This window comes from Macaca mulatta, chromosome 1, assembly GCF_049350105.2.
Source record: "Macaca mulatta isolate MMU2019108-1 chromosome 1, T2T-MMU8v2.0, whole genome shotgun sequence".
Lineage (NCBI taxonomy): Eukaryota > Metazoa > Chordata > Mammalia > Primates > Cercopithecidae > Macaca > Macaca mulatta.
This window is the reverse complement of record NC_133406.1, coordinates 186042353-186065738: the sequence shown is the minus strand read 5'-3', so window position 1 is coordinate 186065738 and position 23386 is coordinate 186042353. Positions and strand designations below refer to the sequence as shown.

General features: G+C 49.9%; 1 protein-coding gene and 2 long non-coding RNA genes across 18 annotated transcripts in view; 2 read left to right on the top strand and 1 right to left on the bottom strand.

Moving 5' to 3' along the window:
- Positions 1 to 23386, top strand: part of ACOT11 (acyl-CoA thioesterase 11) — a 65937-nt gene that overhangs the window by 1773 nt on the left and 40778 nt on the right. For 4 of the 16 annotated variants that reach the window (XM_077956190.1, XM_077956160.1, XM_077956172.1 and 1 more), the window contains exon 1: positions 4002 to 4116. The exons of 5 other annotated variants lie outside the window; for them this stretch is intronic. Coding sequence is in view for 2 of the 11 variants with exons in the window: in XM_015140251.3 (XP_014995737.2) it covers positions 4084 to 4116 (33 nt within the window). In the remaining 9 variants the exon portion in view is untranslated. Of the gene's footprint in view, positions 1 to 3464; positions 3539 to 3760; positions 4117 to 18650; positions 18890 to 22971; positions 23091 to 23386 lie in introns of those variants that run through there. 7 more of the 16 variants (XM_077956152.1, XM_077956131.1, XM_015140251.3 and 4 more) reach the window with 5 other exon arrangements.
- On the bottom strand, positions 11867 to 13520 carry LOC144333281 (uncharacterized). Its single transcript, XR_013401830.1, has 2 exons — positions 13294 to 13520; positions 11867 to 12759 (listed from the first exon to the last, which is right to left on the bottom strand). It is a non-coding gene; the product is annotated as an uncharacterized LOC144333281 (long non-coding RNA).
- LOC144333282 (uncharacterized) lies at positions 14588 to 18525 on the top strand. Its single transcript, XR_013401831.1, has 2 exons — positions 14588 to 17140; positions 18240 to 18525. It is a non-coding gene; the product is annotated as an uncharacterized LOC144333282 (long non-coding RNA).

Below are 23386 nucleotides of genomic sequence, written 5' to 3'. Positions count from 1 at the left end.
CAGTCATGGCAAGACCCTTCTGGCCCTTGTGTGTGTGTGGAGCTGTAGGTTCTGGTAGGAGCTGCAGGAGTTCGGCTAGGACAGTACTGTAAGTGGAAGTTGGTGTAGATGGTGTCAGAGGTCCCTCCTCCCCAGAGAGTCTGTGGTCCTCTCTGGGAAGGCCAAAGACCCAGGAGAGGGAATTCCTGGGAGTTTGGTTATTTATTCACTCATTCATTTCCTCTTTTGCCCTTAAACCCACTCATTCATTCATTTATTCTTCACTTAGTCACTAAACCCTTCCTCTGGGCAGGCCTTGTGCTGGAGACTCAGATGACTCAGAAGAGGTCCCTGCTCATGTGAGCTCCCAGTCTGGTGGGAGAGACAGACCCGTGCCTGACAGCGACAACCCAGAATCACTGTGGAATATAAGTGGAGATAATTTCTTTGTGTTTTGTCACTGAGTGGGGAGGCAGAGTTAAGACATGGACCAGAAGAATTAATGCAGATGTTTGGCCTCCAGCCAGAAAGGCCTGATCCGTGGGGCCAGGTGAAGAAGGTTGTAGTCTGGGAAAAGGAGTGTTTGAAAGAGAAAATCCTCTGGGTTCACAGGTGTGAAGAGGCAGGCTTTCTCTGGATGTGAGACTCCCCAGAGGCCCACTCAGGGACTGGGCCTTTGGGCTGAGGGCACCACAAGCTCCCCTCACACTAGAGATGAGCCTGCGGGATTTGGGAGCCCCTAGAGAATTTTTTTGGCTGGTCAGCATAAGCTGTAAGCAGGTTGAGGAGGGTGGTGGTAAATTTGTGGGCTTTGGACTTAGGTCAGGGTTCAAGTCCCGATGTTCCCTACCCATTGATGTGACTTTGGACAAATGACTTAATACTCTTTGCCTCCATTTTTTCCTCTACAGGAAAATAATAATCATAGTATCTTCCTTTTAGGGTGAGGCCTAGAGGCAATAACATACACGATGTGCTTGCACAGTGCTGAGCATTGAAAAGGGCTGTAATGACAGGGTTATAATGACAGTGACTATGATGATGACAGTGACATACCATCAAGTGCTGCCTTTAAAATCTCTGGGCCTTGGCTGGGCATAGTGGCTCATGCCTGTAATCCCAGCACTTTGGGAGGCCGAGGTGGGCAAATCACTGAGGTCAGGAGTTCGAGAACAGCCTGGCCAACATGGTGAAATCCCATCTCTGCTAAAAAATATTAAAAAACAAAATTAGCCAGGCCTGGTGGCACGTGCCTGCAACCCCAGCTACTCAGGAGCCTGAGGCAGGAGGATCGCTTGAACCCAGGAGGTGGAGGTTGCAGTGAGCTGAGATTGTGCCACTGCACTCCAGCCTGGGTGACAGAGTGAGACTCTGTCAAAAAAAGAAAAGGAAAGAAAAAAAAATCTCTGGGCCTCATTGTCCCCGTGTGTAAAATGGGAGGGCTGACCTAGCTCGCCAGTTCTCCAAGCGCGGTCCCTGGATCAGTGGCATTGGCATCCTTTGGGATCTTGTTAGAAACACAAATTCTTGGGTGCTACTTCAGTTCTACGGAATCAAAAACTGTGGGGACAGGGCCTAGCAATCTGTATTTTAACAAGCCCTCCAGGTGATTCTGGTGCAGGCTGGAGTTTGAGAACCACAGACCTCTTCTTGATCCACTGTTCCGGACTGTGATCCAACCATGTGTGTTTCATGCCTCTTGCACAGAGTGTCCGAGTCTGCAGTGTGGAGGCAAGGGGCACAGAGATGGGTAAGATGTGGTCCAAGCCCTTGGGAGGTTCCTGGAGGAGTTGGAAAGGAGTGAATATACCCATGGGAACATTCACTGGAGTAACAGACTGCACAGAGCTGTTGCGGTGACACAGGAGTGAGCTCTGTAATAGACAGCGGAGAGAGAAGAGGGACCTTCGTGGGCTGCAGGGGGCCCTGTTGAAAGATCTAGCTCTCTGCTGCTTGTTCCTGACACTAAGATTGATTCAGCCTTTCTGGAAGTCCTCTTGTTAGTCTAACGGAAGCCTCTCTCATTTCATACCTTGCTGTGTGGGGGGTGGACAGGGCTCTGGACTTGAGTTCAGGAGTGTGATTCTAGCCAACTTCCTCACTGTGTGTCTTTGGGAGGCTCACTTTCCTCCGGACCTCAGTTTAGCCATAAGTAAGATGTGGGGGTGAGCCAAATCCAGTGAGTGTGAGGCATTGCAGTTGTCTGGAGAGAGGGTAGGCTTGGGGGCCAGGAGCTCTCTGGGTTTTCGTTCCTCCTTCTGCAGAGGGAGGATTCTGAAATTGCCCTGGCTGCCTGTCAAGCTATCTTGGGGACCCAGTAAGATGAACTGTCCCCTCTTTGGGCTGGTTTCCTTACCATCCAGGGAAGTCTCATGATACCTGTCCAGTCTACCTCACATGGCTTTCCTCATGTTGAGTGTACTCATCATTCTGTCATTCTCAGAGGCTCCTTGATGCCTAAACCCCAACGTCTGGCATTCGAACCCTCCATGACAGGTTCCCAGCTTTCCTGCAAGGCGATGCTCCTCACAGCCTGTGACTGCCTCCTGTTCTGTGCCTGTCAGGCCTTCCACCTCACCCCTCTTCTTAGCCTATCCAAGCCCATTCAGTCTTCAGGCCAGGTCTAGCACTACATCCTCCAGGAAGCCTCCAGGATTGCCCCAATCCTCAGGGCCATCCATGGGCCATCTTGCAGTCTTTTAAGGTGTGACTTTAATTTCTCATTTGTAGACACGGAATGGCTGACCACTGACAAGCTGTTTGAGGGCAAGGCCTGAGCTCATGGGGATGAACATTATTAAAGTCCTTGACTTATGGAGCAGGGAGGCCCAGAGAAAGGAGGGAACTTGCTCAGAGTCACGTGGTACATTAGTGAAAGAAGGAGAACCCAGGCCTCTTAGGCAAGACAGGCCCGGAGGAGGCATGATTAGATCTGTGGTGAATGAGCGAGAGGCCCTGAGGATGGAAGGAAGGCTGTGGCCTCGGAATCCAGCTGGGCTGTCTCAGCTGGGCTGTGCACTCACTGGCTGTGCCACCTGGGGCATGTTACCTACCCTTCCTAAGGAATCTTGCCAGTGGGGTTGGAGGAGGACCAGTCCAAGGCCTGGCACACGGCAGGTGCTTGGTTATTACGGGGTGCATGCTATTACTTTCCATGTACTTGTCCATCCCAGCCCCCATGCCTGAATCCTTTCCCTGCCCCCCTCCCCACCCCTCACTTCCCTTAGCCACCAAGCACTCATTGTCCTGTCCTTAGTCCAACGTGAGTGTCAGGACCTCCTGATCAAGCCTGTGGGCAGAAGTCAGAGAGAGAAGGGAAAACGCTGGTGGTCTCTCAGTTGGTGGTGGCTACAGAGAAACTGGAGTGGGTGTCCCAAGGGGCTGAAGCCTGCATGGCCCCTGGGGTGGAATTTGGCAGGTGCCACTTTTAGAAAAGTCACACTGCCTATTTAAAGGAAGTGAGGGGTGTGTCCTGTCCCCAAACAGCAACTGCTGGATGCCTGCAGCCTGGAGCTGAGAAGCTGGTGGGCAGCGCTCCCAGGGTGAAGAATCCTAGCAGGTGGGTCTGGTATCTCTCCGGGAGGTTGCTGGCAGCTCCCTGGCCTCCTGCCACCTTCCAGCCTGACCCCTTGTGGATGGATGGAAGCCTCATGGCTGTTTTGCCTATCTGCTGGCTGGGATGAGGGACCTGGACCCCCCCGCCAGCCCCCTTCCCCGGGAGTGATCACAGAGCCAAGAGACACTGTTGGCAGGATGATGGGCTTTGGGATTGGGGGTGCCTGGAGTTTGACTGGGGCTGGGTGCCCAGTGGGCGGGCACAGGCTCCTTGACGTGTCTGTGGCCTAGCTGGCAGCCCCGTCCTTCTTCTCCGCTAGGCGGGCACTGGAGCTTTCTGTGCAGGGCTCCTAGGAGAAGGGGGGCTGAGGGCAGTCTGAAGAGAGGCGGGACGCGGGGTGATAACAGCTGGCTCTGGTGGGCGGGCAGGAGCTGGGGAGGAGGAGCAGGAGAGGCCCACAGGCTTCATTTGGAGCGGGGCCTGGCTGTTGCTCAGGTGACCAGCTTTTGTCTCTGGGAGGGTGCTGCTTTCCCCGGCCACCCGGCGCGATGATCCAGAATGTCGGAAATCACCTGCGACGGGTATGGAGGGTGGGCTGGGGCAGCGGGAGGGCTCTGGAGGCTGGGCACCCAGAAAGAGATTGACGTTTCCATTTTAACTCATACGCTCTGCATCTCCTCACACTCTCCACGGGCCATTTTCTAGCTCTTTTGGAAGGAGAAATCGCAGAGCCCCTGGGCTGGTTTATTATCAGCAGCAGTCTCCAAACAGGCCCCAGGGGCTGTCAGATCCCCTACAGGCTGGCTGTGCTCAGTGGAATCACCTTCAGCAAGTGTTGGCCTCTGGAATTCTATTTGGTGGGCGTATGTTTCTCCCTGCAGAGTTCTGTACATGTTTCTGGGGAACATCTGAGCTCCATGGCCTTGCGGTGCTTCATGCTCAGAGCTCAGGACCCCCAAAGCTACAGAGCTGGTGGGAGAGACAGGGTGTGAGGTATGTGTGGGAGTGAGTATGTGTGGTGGGGTGAGGTGGGCGTTCTCGGGGAGTGGAACCTCTTTGGGAGAGCAAGCACAGGATCACATGAGGGCTGCGGAAAGCTGTCCTGCAAAGTGACCTTGAAGAGAACTTTTCTCTGCACTTTGGAGCTGAGATTAGGTGCGGAGGCACACGGCAGACCTAAGTGCCCAGCAGCGCCTGGCAGTGGATGGAGTGTATGGAGATGGGCTCAGGACAGACTGCCAGAGGTTGTAATGGGTGTAGTGTGGCTGACCTCTGAGGATATTTCCAGGAAAAGCCTTTTTATTTATTTATTTATTTATTTTTTTGAGACGGAGTCTCGCTCTGTTGCCCAGGCTGGAGCGCAGTGGCCAGATCTCAGCTCACTGCAAGCTCCACCCCCGGGTTCACGCCATTCTCCTGGCTCAGCCTCCCGAGTAGCTGGGACTACAGGCGCCCGCCACCTCACCCGGCTAGTTTTTTGTATTTTTTTAGTAGAGACGGGGTTTCACCGTGTTAGCCAGGATGGTCTCGATCTCCTGACCTCGTGATCCGCCTGTCTCGGCCTCCCAAAGTGCTGGGATTACGGGCTTGAGCCACCGCGCCCGGCCGAAAAGCCTTTTTTTTTTAAAGGGGCTGGAACAAATAAATGTCTTATCCGTCCCCTCCCTCCATCTGCACAGCCACTGCAGAACTCAGCATCCGCACCGGACCCTGTGCATCTTGTCTCCCCTGGCTGCCCCATCCCATGTCAGCCCCTTTCAGTCCACTCTCCACACTGGAGGGATGCTTCTAAAAGGTAAATGTGCTGACTCCTCACCTGCTCAGACAGCTACCTGAGGATGATTTTCACATTCCTTACTTGAGACAAAGGGATATTGGCACTCTGGCCCCTGCCCACACCTCCATTTTCCTTCCACCATCCCTACCCCTCTGTTGTCTCTGCCTCAGCCATATCAAGCTGCTCTCCGTGGCCTCGGTGTCCCACCTTTGTTCTCTCCTCCGGGATGTTGTACTTGCTGTGTCTTCTGCTGGAGCTACCCCCAGCCTTCCTGCATCTCCCCAAACTTGTCTCCCTGGCAAGTTCCTTCTGAGTCCTCAGATCTCAGCTCAGGTGCTGCCTCCTCTGGAAGTCCTTCCCAGATTTCTCATGGCACCACGAGCCTCTGCGTTAACTCGTTTTCATACTGGATTGTGTGCTAGACTGGCACATACATCCCTCCCACCAGCCAGGGAGCAACACAAGGCTGCTCTTGGTGTACCCAGCACAGGGATGGGTGTGGCCAGAGGCCAGGGAATGCTTAATGAATGAATGGGGACAGGCAGCTTTTCAGCAGTGAGGCCAAGGGTGGGATCTGAGTAGCAGGGCCGCTTGCTCTTGTCATCTGAGTGCAGGGCAGAGTGTCTCCCAGGTGGGAGGGGCTGCTCGTATCTTCTCCTATGCCTTGTTGTATTTAACCCTTTATGACTTTTTCCTTCATCAGTAAATGGGGGCAAGGCGCTGGGGAAGAGACATATCATTATCACTGTTTTACAGAGATAACAATGGTAACCAATCTTCACATAGCTTTTTTGCATATATGAACTCATTCAGTTCTCTATGAGGTAGGTGCAGTTATCATCCCTGTATCCCAGATAAGGAATCTCACAGAGGGTAAGTGACTTGCTCAAGATCACACCGGTAGGAAGTGGCAGAGCTGGGATCTGAACCCAGCAGTTTGGCCCCAGAGTCTGAGCTCTTAAGGAATCTGAGGCTCAGCCAGAGGAAGGCGCAGATGTGGGATTCCAACCCACATGTCCCGACTCTGAGCCCAGCTGGCATTCAGCTTCCTTGCACTGCCTCTATTGAGTCTGGGGGTGGAGGTGGGTGTTGGGGGTGGAAGTTGGGCTCTTGAGGACACAGGTGGCCTCCTGTCAGCTAAGAACACTCTGGCCTTGATTGCCACCTCTGCACCACTGCCTGGATGGTGGATCTCTTTGGATTTCTCTCGAATTCCCTTAGTTCCTCTGGAATACAAGAGGGTTTAGGAACATTTTCTGGCTTGGTGCCAAAGCTGTTTTTAATGAAAAGCAAACAAGCAAACAAATAAACAATCCCTGGCCAGGCATGGTGGCTCACACCTGTCATCCTAGCACTTTGGGAGGCTGAGGCAGGTGAATTGCTTGAGCTCAGGAGTTTGAGACCAGCCTGGCCAACATGGTGAAATCCCATCTCTACCAAAAATACAAAAAAAAAAAAAAAAAAAAAAAAAAAAAAGCTGGGCATGGTGGCATGTACCTGCGGACCCAGCTACTCGGGAGGCTGAGGTGGGAGGATCACTTGAGCCCGCCTGGGAGGTGAAGGCTGTAGTGAACCAAGACCATGCTACTGTACTCTAGCCTGGATGACAGAGTGAGATCCTGTCTCAAAACAAAAACAAAAACAAACAAAAAGCCCCACCAAGCCGGGCGTGGTGACTCATGCCGTAATCTCAGCACTTTGGGAGGCCGAGACGGGTGGATCACTTGAGGCCAGGAATTTGAGACCAGCCTGGCCAACATGGTGAAACCCTGTCTCTACCAAAAATACAAAAATTAGCTGGGCATGGTGGCGCGCTCCTATAGTCCCAGCTACTCGTGACACTGAGGCAGGAGAATCGCTTGAACCCAGGAGGCAGAGGTTGCAGTGAACCGAGTTCGCACCACTGCACTCCAGCCTGGGCAACAGAGTGGTCTCAAAACAACAACAACAATAACAACAACAAACTCACCAAACTGTCTTTAATAGGGACTAAACTGGAAACAGAAGAGGGGGTGTCAGATAATCCACAAACTCCACTTTGCATGGTTGGGGGCCATTTTCAGTGTCCTGTGGCACTGTAGACAGAGTCAGCATTGGAGTTCGAGGGCTCTGATCCCTACTCGTCCCTGGGTACCCAGCAAGTGAGTGGGTGACTGAATGAAGTGGCCAGCCTGCTGCCATGCTCGGGGCTGGGAGAACTGCTGAGTGCCAGTGTGGTGGTGCCAGAAAGGTCTCCCTGTCCTGCTTCAATCCTTGCCTCTCCACGTGGAGAACTCTTCTCCTTTCCCTATCCAAGACGTCAGTCTACACTGGGCACTGAGTCTCACATTTCTGGGCTAGCAGGGACGCACTGGTGCCCTTGTAGGAGGTGGGCAGGGGTCCTGGGAGGTCTGGGAGCCTCTGCCCAGCCTCAGGTCTAGCCTGGCCCAGGTCAGCTCTCAGTGGGGTTCAGAAGCTTTTTTCACTCCAGAAATGGTGATGGGGCTGGTTGTTTTTGTTTTTGGTTTAAGACGGAGTCTCACTCTGTCACCCAGGCTGGAGTGTGGTGGTGCAATCTTGGCTCACTGCAGCCTCCGCCTCCCAGATTCAAGGGATTCTCCTGCCTAGCCTCCCGAGTAGCCTCCCGAGTAGCTGGGATTACAGGTGCCCACCACTATGCCTGGCTAATTTTTGTATTAACCTCCAACCGCACAATGCAATCCTACTGCTTTACCTTGAACCTGAGGACAGCTGGAGAGCTCGCCACAACCTCCTCAGCTTCATAAGGGGTCTAACTCAGAGTGTGGGGAGGTTCAGGGCACAATGATTGGATGTTCACCCCACTGCTCACTGTGTGACCTTTGGCCAGGGGTTCCTCTCTCTAGTCCTTAGGGTGCTGGGTGATCCCTGAGGTCCTCGCCAGCCTGGACATCCTGGGGCTGTGAAATGTTTGTGAAGGGTTTGTCTGCCACCATGAGGTTGATCCTGACAGTGAGAGGCAGGGTCCCGTCTCTCCTGAGGACCCTACTCTGTGTTGGAGATGGGGAGACCTTAGACATAAAATGATGGACCTATCATATACAAGGAGTCCCAAAACTGCTGAATGAATGAGTGACCACGGGTGCTCAGAAGCAGATTGAGTTGGTCCCAGAAGGCTTCCTGGAGGAAGATGTGAGACTTGAACGTGTAGCATCAGCCTGTTCAGGAGCCATATGTGAACCCCAGGCTCAGCTATGGGCAGACACTCTTAGTGTTTTTTTTTTTTATTTGGAGACAGAGTCTCACTCTGTCGCCCAGGCTGGAGGGCTGAAGTACAGTGGTGCCATCTCAGCTAACTGCAACCTCCGCCTCCCTGGTTCAAGCGATTCTCATGCCTCAGCCTCCTGAGTAGCTGGGACTATGGTGGGTGCCATCACACCTGGCTAATTTTTTGTGTTTTTAGTAGAGATGGGGTTTCACCATGTTGGCCAGGCTGGTCTCGAACTCCTGACCTCAGGTGATCCGCCCACCTTGGCCTCCCAAAGTGCTGGGATTACAGGTGTGAGCCACCATGCCCAGCCCACTTTTAGTGTTCTTAATTTATTTAGAGGACTCTTTTTTTTTTTCTCTCCAAAATGTTATTTTAATATGCATAGCATAAGCGAATGATTACCTTATTAAAAAAAAAAATTAAAATGGGCCAGGCATGGTGGCTCATGCCTATAATCCCAACACTTTGGGAGGCCGAGGCGGGTGGATTACTTGAGGTCAGGAGTTTGAGACCAGCCTGACCAACATGGAGAAACTCCATCTCTATTAAAAATACAAAAATAAGCAGGATATGCTCAGTTGAACCTGGGAGGTGGAGGTTGCAGTAAGCTGAGATTGCGCCACCGCACTCCAGGCTGGGTGACAGAACAAGACTTTGTCTCAAAAAAAAATTTTTTTTAAATAAATGGACAGATAACAATCTATGTTTTTATCATGTACAAATGATGTTTTGAAGTATATATACATTATGTAATGATTAAACCTAATAGATGCATTACCTCACATCGTTTTCATTTTTTTGGTGATAGTGCAGAACATCTACTCTACATTTTTCAAGAATACAATATGTTATAATTAACTATATCACCTTACTGTATAATAGGTCTCTTGAAATTTATTCCTCCTAAGTGTAATTATGCATCCTCTGACCAAGATCTCTCCATCCCCGCTAACAACCCCTGCCTCTGATAAGCAGCATTATACTCTATTTCCATGAAATCAACTTTTTAAGATTCACATCTGAGTGAGGTCATGTGGTATTTGTCTTTCTGTGCCTGGCCTTTATTTCACTTAACATAACATACTCGGGGAGGCGGCTCATGCCCATAATCCCAGTACTTCGGGAGGCTGAGATGGGCGGATCGCTTGAGTGCAGGACTTCGAGGCCAGCCTGGACAACATGGCAAAACCCGATCTCTACAAAAACCACAAAAATCGCCCGGTGTGGTGGCATGCGCCTCTAGTCCCAGCTACTTGGGATGCTGAGGTGGGAAGATGGCTTGAGCCTGGCAGGTGGAGGTTGTTGTGAGCTGAAGTTACTGCATTCCAGCCTGGGCAACAGAGCCAGACCCTGTCACACACAAGAACAAAACAAAACAAAAGAAAACAAACAAACAAAAAACCCACCATAACATACTCCAGGTTCATCCATGTAGTTGCAAATGGCAGGATTTTATTTTATTTTTATGGCTGAATAGTATTCCATAGTGTGTGTGTGTGTGTGTGTGTACATACATATATACACATATATATATATATATATTTTTTTTTTTTTTTCTTTTTTGAGATGGAGTCTGGCTCTGTCACCCAGGCTGGAATACAGTGGTGCAATTGTGGCTCACTGCAGCCTTGAGCTCCTGGGCTCAAGCAAGCCTCCCGCCTCAGCTGCCTGAGTAGCTGGGTGTTAGAGGTATGCACCACTGTGCCCAGCTAATTTTTGTTTTTTTAAGTTTTTGTAGAGATGGGTTCTCTCTATGTTGACCAGGCTGGTCTTGAACTCCTGGCCTCAAGCTATCCTCTCCCCTTGGCTTCCCAAAGTGTTGGGATTGCAGGTTTGAGCCACCACACCCGGCTTTATACTACATTTAAAAAATTCATTCATCCACTGGTGGACCCTTAGTTGGTTCTGTATCTTGGCTATTGTGAAGAGTGCTGCAATAAACATGGGAGTGCAGGTATCTCTTCAACATACTGATTTCATTTCCTTTGGCTATATACCCAGTAGTGGGACTGCTGGATCATATGGTAATTCTATTTTTAACTTTTTGAGGAACCTCTGTACTGTTTTCCATAATGGCTGTACCAATTTACACTCCCATCAACAGTGTCAAAGGGTTGCCTTTTCCCCGAATCCTTGCCAACACATATTGTCTTCTGTTTTTGTTTGTTTGTTTGTTTGTTGTTTGTTTTTTGAGACGGAGTCTCACTCTGTCTCCCAGGCTGGAGTGTAGTGGCGCAATCTTGGCTCATTGCAACTGCTGCCTCCCGGGTTCAAGTGATTCTCCTGCCTCAGCCTCCCAAGTAGCTGGGATTACAGACATTGTGACACCACGCCTGGCTAATTTTTTGTATTTTCAGTAGAGAAGGGGTTTCACCATGTCGGTCAGGCTGGTCCTGAACTCCTGACCTCGTGATCCACCTGCCTTGGCCTCCAAAAGTGCTGGGATTACAGGCTTGAGCCACCACTCCCGGCTCTGGTTTTTTGATAGTAGCCATTCTGACAGGTGTGAGATGCTATTTCATTATGGTTTTGATTTGCATTTCCACGATGATTAGTGATGTTGAGCATTTTTTTCATATACCTGGTGGACATTTGTGTATCTTCCTTTGAGAAATGCCTATTCAGGTCTTTTGCCCATTTTAGTTTTTTGTTGTTGTTGTTGCTATTGAGTTGTTTTACTTTGTATATTTTGAGTGTTAACCCCTTGTCAGATGTATAGTTTGTAAATATTTTCTCCCATTCTGTAGGTTGTCTCTTTTTTTTTTTTTTTTGAGACGGAGTCTCGCTCTGTTGCCCAGGCTGGAGTGCAATGGCGCGATCTTGGCTCACTGCAAGCTCTGCCTCCCGGGCCCACGCCATTCTCCTGCCTCAGCCTCCCGAGTAGCTGGGACCACAGGTGCCCGCCACCACACCCGGCTAATTTTTTGTATTTTTAGTAGAGACGAGGTTTCACCGTGTTAGCCAGGAAGGTCTCGATCTCCTGACCTTGTGATCCGCCCGCCTCAGCCTCCCAAAGTGCTGGGATTACAGGTGTGAGCCACCACGCCCGGCTGGTTGTCTCTTAACTCTGTTGATTGGTTCCTTTGCTGTGCAGAATTATTTTAGTATAAAGAAATCACATATATTTTTGCTTTTGTTGCCTGTGCTTTTGACACCTTATCCAAAAAATTCTTACCTAGCACAACGTCATGAACTGTTTCCCCTATGTTTTCTTCCAATAATTTTGTAGTTTGGGGGTCATACATTTAAGTCTTTAATTCATTTTGAGTTTTTATTTTTTATTTCTTATTTATTTTTTTGAGATGGAGTCTCGCTCTGTCGCCCAGGCTGGAGTGCAGTGGCATGATCTCGGCTCACTGCAACCTCTGCCTCCCAGGTTCAAGCGATTCTCCTGCTGCCTCATCCTCCCGAGTAGCTGGGATCACAGGCACATGCCACCACACCTAGCTAACTTTTGTATTTTTAGTAGAAATAGGATTTCACCATGTTGGCCAGCCTAGTCTCGAACTCTTGACTGAGTGATCTGCCTGCCTCAGCCTCCCAAAGTGCTGAGATTACAGGGTGAGCCACCACGCCTGGCCTGAGTTGATTTTTTATACAGTGAGAGATAAGGGTTTGATTTCAGTTCTTGATTTCATTTCATTTGATTTTTTACATGTGGGTATCCAGTTTTCCCAACATCAATTGTTGAATAGACTGTCCCTTCCCCAGTGTGTGTTCTGGCACCTTTGTTGAAAATCAGTTGGCTGTAAATGTGTAGATTTATTTTGGAGCTCTCTATTCTGTTCCATTGATCTATATGTCTGTCGATTAATGTAGCTTTGTAGTATATTTTGAAATCAGGTAGTATAGTATGATGCCTTTGGCTCTGTTCTTTTTGCTCAAGATTGCTTTGGCTATCTGGGGTCTTTTGTGGTTTCATATGAATTTTAGACTTGTTTTTTCTATTTCTGGGAAGACTGTCATTGGCATTTTGATAGGGATTGCATTGAATCTGTAGATTGCTTTGAGTAGTATGGACATTTTAACATTAATTCTTCCAATCCATGAATGTGGAATCTTTTCATTTATATCTTCTTCAATTTCTTTCATTAATGTTTTATAGTTTTCATTGTAGAGATCTTTTTTTTTTTTTTTTGAGATGGAGTCTCACTCTGTCACCCAGGCAATCTTGGCTCACTGCAACCTTTGCCTCCTGGGCTCAAGTGATTATCCTGCCTCAACCCCCCGAGTAGCTGAGATTACAGGTGTGTGCCACCATGCCTGGCTAATTTTTGTATTTTTAGTAGAGACAGGGTTTCACCATATTGGCCAGGCTGGTCTCGAACTCCTGACCTTAAGTGATCCACCCACCTCAGCCTCCCAAAGTGCCGGGATTTCAGACGTGAGCCACAGTACCTGGCCTTCACTGTAGAGATCTTTCATCTCCTTTATTTAGTTTTTAAGAGACAGTGTTTCCCTCCGTTGCCCAGGTTGGAGTACAGTGGTCTGATCATAGCTCACTGCAGCTATGAATTCCTGGGCTCAAATGATACTCCTGCCTCAGCCTCCCAAGTAGCTGAGACTACAGGCATGTGCCACCACAACTGGCTGATTTTTTTTTTATTTAAAAAAATTTAAAAAAATTTATACTTAGGCCGGTGGTGGTGGCTGACGCCTGTAATCCTGGCACTTTGGGAGGCCTAGGCGGGTGGATCACAAGGTCAGGAGTTTGAGACCAGTCTGGTCAACATGGTGAAATCCTGTCTCTACTAAAAATACAAAAATTAGCTGGGCATGGTGGTGCGTGCCTGTAATCCCAGCTACTCAGGAGGCTGAGGCAGGAGAATTGCTTGAACCCGGGAGGCGGAGGTTGCAGTGAGCCGAGATCGCGCCACTGCACTTTAGCCTGGGCGACAGAGCAATACTCTGTCTCAAAAAAAAAGAAAAAAAAGAAAATTAGAATTCTTTATCTACCCATGTGAGCACTGAAAAAAAAATTTTTTTTTAAAGAGATGGAGTTTTGTATGTTGCCCAGGCTAGTCTCATACTCTTGGGCTCAGCAATCCTCCCACCTCAGCCTCCTGAGTAGCTGGAATTACAGGCATGAGCCACCACTCCTGGCTTTTTACCTCTTTGGTTAAACTTACTCTCAGGTATTTTATTTTATTTCATTTTATTTTATTTTTGGTAGCTATTGTCAATGGGATTGTTTTCTAGATTTTCTTTTTTAGATAGTTTGCTATTAGTATATAGAAAGACTACTGGCCGGGCGCCGTGGCTCAAGCCTGTAATCCCAGCACTTTGGGAGGCCGAGACGGGCGGATCACGAGGTCAGGAGATTGAGACCATCCTGGCTAACATGGTGAAACCCCGTCTCTACTAAAAAATACAAAAAACTAGCCGGGCGAGGTGGTGGGCACCTGCAGTCCCAGCTGCTCGGGAGGCTGAGGCAGGAGAATGGCATAAACCTGGGAGGCGGAGCTTGCAGTGAGCTGAGATCTAGCCACTGCACTCCAGCCTGGGCGACAGAGCGAGACTCCGTCTCAAAAAAAAAAAAAAAAAACAAAGACTACTGACTTTTGTATGTTGATTTTGATCCTGAAACTTTACTGAATTTATTATTCCTACCAGTGTTTTAGTGGAGGATTTAGGGTTTTCTGTGTATAGGATTATGACATCTGCAAACCGGGACAATTTAAATTCCTGCTTTCCAATTTGGATGCCCTTTATTTCTCTCTCTTGCCTAATTGCTCTGGCTAGGACTTCCAGTATTATGCTGGATATAAGTGGTGAAAGTGGGCATCTTTGTTTTATTCCACATCTGAGATGAAAAGCTTCCAACTTTTCCCTGTTCAGTGGAGGACTCTTCTTCATCCTTCAAAAGCCAGCTCAGCTATCATTTCCCCTTTGAATCCTCATCTTGCCTGTCCCTATAGTTGATGACGTCTCCTCAGGATGGTGTACACGCTTCACTTGTTCCCTCCACAGGTACTTACTGTACCGGGGGATTAATAGGTAGCAGGTGCCGGGTATGCTGTGGCCGATGATGCAGCCTGTCTCCTGGAGCTGACAGCTAGTGCAGGGGAGATAGGGAGAAGGTATTCAAATAAACAATGCTGAAAATCTGCAATAAATGCTGTGAATAGTAGTAATAAGAGTAAATGCCATACAAGTGCTAGCTGTATGCCATGCCTGCATTAACTCATTATTCCTTATAACAACTCTGTGAAGTAGATGATTGTGTCTGTGTTAAAGATGAAACTGAGACAGACAGGTTAAGTAAGTTGCCTGAGGTCGCACAGCTAGTAAGTAGCATTGCTGGGATTAAATTGAGACTGTCTGGAGAACAGGGAACTGTGAGAGAATGATGAAGGGGCCAGGGGGGAGCTCTCTGAGCAGACGACAGCTGAGCAGAAACCTAGCAGCTGAGAAGGCAGCCTCGGGACGATCTGGGGGAAGAGCATTCCAGGCAAGGGGAACAGCATCCATTTGCAAGCTCCAAGGTTGGGGCGAGCTTGGTGCATCTGATCAACTGAATAGGGGCCCAGCAGCCCCTGCTGCTGACTCCTCACTCCACTTGGAGTGGAGGAAGCAAAGGGAACAGTTGGAAGAGGCTGAGGGGAGGCTTCCAGGACCTGCAGGCTGGGGGTCCAGGCCTCGTAGGCTAAGTTTGCGCTTTTGAGCGCCGTGAGTCATGTTGTCCTGCCTACCTGACTGTGAGAGCCATGAGGGTTCTCTGGTCCCCAGGCTTAGTGCCAAGGTATGCAGTCCCTGCGTGCTGGGCTCAGCGACCCAGGGAAACACATCATCGTGGTTCCTCTTCTCTGTATGGCCAGCACCTTGAAGGTCTCAGCTGCCTCCCCATTCACCCTGACTCCTCACAACAGGGAGGTGGGTGGAAGGCTCAGCCCCCGTGAGAGACGAGGCACAGAGAAGTGAGGTGATGTGCCTGGGCTCACACACCTGGCGAGAGACCCAGAGCTCTCATCTGCTAGACTGGGTCCCCCTTTCCAGCCCTTGTCTTGGCTAGGGGGCATCTGGAACTTCTGTGCACCCAGAATGTGGCCTCACTGTTACATGTGGACCCACCCCATCCCAGCCTCCTCTGCCCACCCTCGCACACTGACAGTGTAGATTGAGGGCCCCAGGCTGAGCTGACCCCACCCCACACACCTCAGCGTCGAGGGAGGCTGCCCACTGCCCCTCACCTGTGCCTGGGCTGGAGCGGGGCCAAGCTGGCATCCCGGGAGCCTTCGGAGAGCTGCTCGTCACTCAGCCTGACGATGAAAAGGGTGCTGCCTTAGAGGCACTAACTCACCTCATCTCTGTGGGCATCAGTTTCCTAATATGAACCAGTTCTCTTCCTGCAGATCATGCCAAATTGTTGGCAGGATTAGAGATGTTGGAAAAATGGAGAACTCGGCACATAATTGGCCATGGTGAATATTTTTTCTTTCTTCCTTTCTTTCTTTCTTTTTTTTCCATCTCATGTGAACCTCAGTTTTCTCAGTGGTTCAATGGCAGGGTCAGTTGGTCAGATGAGATGGTGAAAGCAAACTTTTCTGTTGCGGACCTACTAAGTGTTGGGCATATTTAAACTTCCCAACAGCTTTGCAAGGCTTCTGGTATTTATCTGGCTTTACAGGTTAGAAAACCAAGGCTCTGGTATTAAGCTACTGTGATCTAATTAGAGAATTCAAAGCCTTGTCTGACCCCACGCCCCAGCTGGGCAGGGGCCCTGGGTGCTGAAGCTCCTCTCCTTGTCCTGGGCTGACCTGGCTGAGCCAAGGAACTGACACCTCTGCCTTATGCCTGCTCTGTCTCGTGGCTCCAGGGACAGATGGTGCTGCTGGTTGGGTCCTCTGCCAGCTCCCTGGCTGCAGGCCTGTGTGCTCCTGCCATTCCCAGGGGCAGCCTTGCAGGTTGGAGGTGACATTGGGGCAGTGACGGACTGGGGCAGACCATAGTCTGACACTTTGGGGACACAGGGATGAGCCAGACTAGACCTGTCCTTAGATGCCCTCAGGTTGATGGAGAGACAGAGGGAGATACAAACCTACTATGGCAGCACAGCACGGCCAGGATGTGACAGAGGGAAGCACCAAGATAGCCCCTCACCAGCTCAGTGGTCAGGGTGGGCTCCCTGGAGGAGATTATGGGTTAGGTCAGCCCTAAAAGCTTTTCTGGGTTTGGAAGAATGATCCAGGCAGAGGCACCTGTATGTGAGAGATGTGCCAGGTCCACAGAGAAATGAGGGAGTTAAGGGCACCCTCCTTGACCCCCTTGGCCATGTAATATGTATATCCTGCCTAGTGCTTCTTCAGTAGTAATAATTTGTCCTCAGCAAATGATGCATTAACCAATTATTATCAGTGGACATGAATTATTAAGCATCTGTTTTTGTTTTCCCAAGACGAGGTCTCGCTGTGTTGTGCAGGCTGGAGTGCAGTAGTGTGATCATAGCTCACTGCAGCCTTGAATTCCTGGGCTCAGGTGATCTTCCTGCTGTAGCTTCCCCTCTCAGCCTCCCAAGTAACTGGTACACCTGACCTAGCAACCAAAAGAACAATGTGTCAACTATGCTTGTCTACTTTTTCTCTTTTTTTTTTGAGACAGAGTTTCGCTCTGTTGCCCAGGCTGGAGTGCAATGGCCCGATCTTGGCTCACTGCAACCTCTGCCTCCTGGGTTCAAGCAATTCTCCTTCCTCAGCCTCCTGAGTAGATGAGATTATAGGTGCCTGCCACCATGCCTGGCTAATTGTTTGTATTTTTAGTAGAGACGGGGTTTCACCATGTTGGCCAGGCTGGTCTCGAACTCCTGACCTCAGGCAATCTGCCCACCTTGGCCTCCCAAAGCACTGGGATTACAGGTGCGAGCTGTGCCCGGCTGCTTGGCTAATTTTTAAAAAATGTATTCCAGAATGGGGTTTCACCATGTTGCCCAGGCTGGTCTTGAATTCCTGGCTTCAAGTGATCCTTCTGCCTTGACCTCTGAGTGCTGGGATTATAGGTGTGAGCCACTGCACCCAGTTTAAGCAACTTTTGGAGAGGCAGCCCAGTGAGTAGAAATGGCTTTGGTATTGAGAAAAGCAAAATCTCAGCTCTATCGCTCACTGGCAGAGTGCCATTAGACGAGTCTTTTAGAACCCAAGCCTCAGTTCCCTTTTCTGTGCAGGAGGAATAATTGTCCCTCACAGGGTTTTGGTGAGGATGAATGGTGTTATGGATACAAAGCAATTTTATATAATGTATAGAAAGGCCTGAAACCTAGTAGGTGCTTAGTAAGGATGCACCAGGATTCCAGAGACACATGAGACACGGCCGCTGTCTTCAAGGAGTTTCTTATTACTATATGTGTGTATTCTTTTACAGCCTAGAAAGGTCTATGGGCCAGACTCAGTGGCTCATGACTGTAGTCCCAGCACTTTGGGAGGCAGAGGCAGGAGGATCCCTTGAGCCCAGGAGTTCCAGACCATCCTGGGCAACACAGGCCTCGTCTTACTAAAAATACAATTTAAAAAATTAGGCTTGGTGTGGTGGCTCATGCCTGTAATCCCAGCACTTCGGGAGTCTGAGAGGGAGTGGATCACTTAAGGTTATTAGTTCGAGACCAGCCTGGCCAACATGGTGAAACCCCATCTCCACTAAAAATATAAAAATTAGCTGGGTGTGGAGGCTTGTGCCTGTAATCCCAGCTACTCGGGAGGCTGAGGCAGGAGAATCGCTTGAACCCAGGAGGCAGAAGTTGCAGTGAGCTGAGATTGTGTCACTGCACTCCAGCCTGAGCAACAGAGTGAGACTCCGTCTCAAAAAAAAACCAAAAAAACAAAACAAAAACAAACTTAGCCAGGCGTGGTGGTGTGTGCCTGTAGTCTCAGCTACTCAAGGGGCTGAGGTGGGAGGATTGCTTGAACCTGGGAGGTAGAGGCTGCAGTGAGCCATGAAGGTGCCACTGCCCTCCAACCTGGGTGACAGAGCAAGACCCTGTCTCCAAAAGAAAAAGAAAAACAACAACAACAACAACAACAAAAACAAAAAGGAAGAAAGCTGTATGCAACGTTACCTCATCTGCTATTCAGAAGCCTGGTAGGTCGGAGCTTGGCTAACAGCACCTGGGCTGTGGCCTAGGGAGGATCACATTCAAGTTGCTTGCTGCGGGTGGGGAATCTCAGGTCTCTCCACTCCTTGGCATTGTCTTATTTACGACCTCTAGAATAGGCTGTGATCTGCCCTGGGGTGTAGCCCTGCCCAGGTGTGGCCCTGTTCCAGGCCTGGACTCGGTGAGAGGTCGGAAGGGGAGTGGCCTTGGGACTTCCTTTAAGCAGCCTCTGGTTTCCAGCACCACACCTGGGCTGAGCTGAAGCAGGTGGGTTTGAGTTTTCTTTTGATCTCTTAGGGAGGGTATGGAGAAACCCAATTCATCTTTTTCTTCTCCAGGGATACAGCCCCATGAGTGGTGGGAGGGATGAGTGGGAGGTCTGAAGCCGGAAGACTCTGGCTGGTTCTTGACTGGCTCTCTTCCCAAGCCTCAGCTTCCTCATTCATAGCATAGAGATGTGGGGGTGATAATGGTCCCTCCAACTGGAGCCTCTTCGTGCCGGGTAGCTTAATGCCATGGCAGGTATTTACAGAGACGGGGTGTTAAGAGATCAGATGTACATGTGCCTATAGGCTTTGAGAGCAGGGCGAACATGGGAGAGGAAGGGACCCAAGCATTAAATGACTTTGGGGCCAAGGGAGGGGCCCCCTCTGAAGAGAGTCCGAGGGGAAAAGCACAGCCTTGCATCTCAGCACCGTCTTCCCCCATACCACCCCAGGCCCTCCTTGGCCTTTGAGTTTACTTGGTCCCCACCCTCCCTTTGCATTTGAAGACTGAATTAGAGCTTCCAGGCAGCAAAGTGAGGAGAAGGTGTGTCTGTGCAGACTGGTTCTCAGCTGGGCAAACAGGAAGGCAGGCCTTCTGGATGGGGAGTGGTGGCAGTGATACTCTTTACCCGGCGGATCCCACTGCCTGGATGGGATCCACAGGTCAGAAACCACTTCTGCAGTGAGCTCTTTTCCTATAGGCTCATGTAGCGTAGAAAGTAGGAGTGCAGGGAGGCAACTGATACAAGGTGTCCAAAGTCCCAGGCTGTGTATCAGAAGTTCCAGTTGTTGGGTGACCTGATCTCCCTCCAGCTGATGTCCCTTCTGCCGCACTCCTGCCAGGCTCTGGAGTCAGAAGGATCCAGGTCCAGTCTCCCCTTTGCCTTTTACTGGCCAGGAGTGCGTGGGTGGCCCATTCCTTGTTCCCTGTCCATTTCCTTTCTCTCATCTGTAAAATAAGGAATGAGGATTCCTGCTTCAGAGTGAGAATTAAAGGCCCCCAAGGACTAGACCTGGCATACAGTAGGTACATGATAAATAGCAGTCATAGATTTCTGAAAAGGGATCTTTGAGCTTCTGTGAAGGCAATTCTTAGATGGCCCCTGTCCTGTAGAAAGCTCTCTGTCTCAGTAGAATCCCTCCTACTGTATCTGTCCCAGGACCAGATGAACCAACCAGCTCTAGTATCTTGCAGCCTCTAGGCAAACAAAGCCCCTTCCAGCTGCTACCTTGTTTCTTTGCTCCCTGTTCCCACACACATTTTGGAAATAGTTTTCTCTGTTCCCACTGTATTACCTCTCATTCTTTCCCTAATTCACTCTAACTGGACTCCTCTCTTCCCCCTCCCTCCTTCCTTCCTGTCAAAAATCAGTGATAGCTTGTTTCCCCATCTGCCTTGACTCAGAGCTCATGCCTCAGCAGGGCCCCCTTCCCTCTGGAGAGCCAGACTCTTCTGGGGTCCTCCCACCTCACTGACTGCTTCCTCGCAGTCTCCTTTGCAGGTTCCTCCTCCCCACCTGACTTCTAAATAGCCGAGTGTAAGGGCAGGCATGGTGGCTCACACCTGTAATCCCAGCACTTTGGGAGGCCGAGGCGGGCAGATCACTTGAGGTCAGGAGTTTGAGACCAGCCTGACCAACATGGTGATACCCCATCTCTACTAAAAATTCAAAAATTAGCTGGGCATATTGGCACGTGCCTATAATCCCAGCTGCTTGGGTGGCTGAGGCACGAGAATCACTTGAACCTGGGAGGTGGAGATTGCAGTGAGCTGAGATTGTGCCATTGCATTCCAGCCTGGGCGGCAGAGCAAGATTGTCTCAAAAAAAAAAAAAAAAAAAAAAGCTAAGTGTGAATGTCTCTGTCAACCCATCTTCTTGGATGATATCTGTTCTAGTTACAGTGGCTGTGTAACAAACTACCCTGAACCTTAGTAGCTTAAAGCAACAACTGTTTTATTACATCTTGTGATTCTGTGGGTCAGGAATTCTGGCAGGGCTGGGCTGGCTGGTTCTTCTGCTCTATGTGGCATTGATGGAGGCTGCTTGGTGGCACTTAGTGGTGGATGGGCTGAACTGGGGGCTCCATGATGCCTTCACTGGCACCTCAGAGGGGAGGGCTGAAAGGTTGGGCTTAGCTGAGACTGTCATTTGGAGCACCCACGTGTGGCCTCTTCAATATGATAGTCTTGGGATAGTTAGATTTTCTACCTGGCAGCTGGCTCCACCAGAGCAAGAGTTCTAAGAGGCCTGGGGGGAAGCTGCAAGGTGTGTCATGATCTAGTCTCAGAGTCACTGTTGAAATGTCACTAAAAATGACTCAGATTCAAGAGGAGGAAGTTAGATTCTACCTTTCAACGGGAGGAGTAGCAAAAATTGGCAACCTTCTTTCATTTACTACAAGGTCTCAAAATCTTGTGGATCTTTTTTTTTTTTTTTTTTTTTGAGACAGAGTCTCGCTCTGTTGCGCAGGCTGGAGTGCAGTGGCACGATCTCGGCTCACTGCAACCTCCACCTCCCGGGTTCACACCATTCTCCTGCCTCAGCCTCCCGAGTAACTGGGACTACAGGCGCCCACCACCACGCCCGGCTAATTTTTTGTATTTTTGGTAGAGACGGGGTTTCATCGTGTTAGCCAGGATGGTCTCGATCTCCTGACCTCATGATCCACCCACCTCGGCCTCCCAAAGTGCTGGGATAACAGGCGTGAGCCACCACACCCGGCCCCAATCCTGTGGATCTTAAATACCCATATATGTTAGTGTCTCCAGGTGTAGCCTCTTCTCCAGTGAGCTCCAGGCCTGAGTTCCTTGACTTCTCTCTTTAAATGTTCAATAGGATCTCACAAATTCTTGTCCCCTACTTATTTCTACACTGATCTCCCCCAACTCAGTAACCAGTACCACCATCTGCCAGTCACTCATTCTAAGCTTGGATCCTCCTTTCTTATTTATTTATTTTTACTTTTTTCCTATTTATTTATTTTTTGTGATGGAGTCTCACTCTGTCTCCTAGGCTGGAGTGCAATGGCGCGATCTAGGCTCACTGCAACCTCTGCCTCTCAGGTTCAAGTGATTCTCCTGCCTCAGCCTCTGGAGGAGCTGGGATTACAGGCACCCACCACCACACTCAGCTAATTTTTGTGTTTTTAGTAGAGATAGGGTTTCACCATGTTGGCCAGGGTGGTCTTGGACTCTGAACATCAGGTGATCCGCCCGCCTCAGCCTCCCAAAGTGCTGGGATTACAGGCGTGAGCCACTGTGCCTGGCCTTTTTTTCCTAATTTTTATCCTGCCTACCGCCTCCCATCATCTCCACCACCAAGTCCCCTAACCCCTCGCAATCCCTCCCTCTACACTGCCCGCAGCTGTAGCTGCTGCTTCCCTCAACCACCCACTCCAACCGGCACCACCCCGTCCCTTCTCACACACGTGGAGTCCTTCAGCAAGTCCTGTTGCCTCTACCTCCCAAATACATCCTGGCTCCACCTCTTTGCCCAGCCAGCCCTCTCCCCTGACTGCGGTGGCCTGCTGAGGAGTCTGCCTGCTGCTTCTCTCCATCCTAAAGTTCACCTCCACACAACAGCAGAGTGATCTTACAATGCAGGCCAGACCACCACCCTCCCCTACAGCCTCCAGTTCTTCCCCTCACACTTGGAATAAAATCCAAGCTCCACTGGGGCCTACAAGACCTTAAGGGATAGGCGCCCTGTCTGCTCTCTGCATTTCTTAGGTGCTTCTCTCCCAACACCTCCTCGTTCTTCCTCTGACAGCGGGTCCCCGCGCTTCCTTGGGGTTTTTGCACTCTCTGTTCTTTTGCCCGCAACCCTGCACACAGTCTTGTGAAATTGCTCCTTCTCGTCATTCCTTCGGATCCTAGCCAGGAAGCCTCCTTGATTACACAGCCTAAAGAAGCTCCTCCCCGTCCACCACCTTCTCTCTGTCACATCCCATTTTTTCTTTCTCATAGGACTTTTCACTCTTCTTGTTCCTCTTTTGTTTATTGTCTGTTCATGTGAGAAGACACTATGTCTGTTTAAGGTGTTCCCAGCACCTTTTCTTTCTTTTTTTTTTTTTTTGAGACAGAGTTTTGCTCCTGTTGCCCAGGCTGGAGTGCAATGGCGTGACCTCGGCTCACTGCAACCTCCACCTCCCAGGTTCAAGCAATTCTCTTGCCTCAGCTTCCCAAGTAGCTGGGACTACAGGTGCGCACCATCATGCCTGGCTGATTTTGTATCATTAGTAGAGATGGGGTTTCTTTATATTGGTCAGAATGGTCTCCAACTCCCGACCTCAAGTGATCCACCCACCTCAGCCTCTGAAAGTGCTGGGATTACAGGCATGAGCCACTGTGTCTGGCAGTGGGAGTTTTTAAAAAGATCTATGTTGATTCCCAGCTAGAATCAGCCCCTTCCAAACCTTGTCCACCCCTTTGAGGTCTTGGTTTTACACTTTACTAGGCCTCTTTCTGTCCTCTAATCCTGCCAGCCTTCGGATTTGC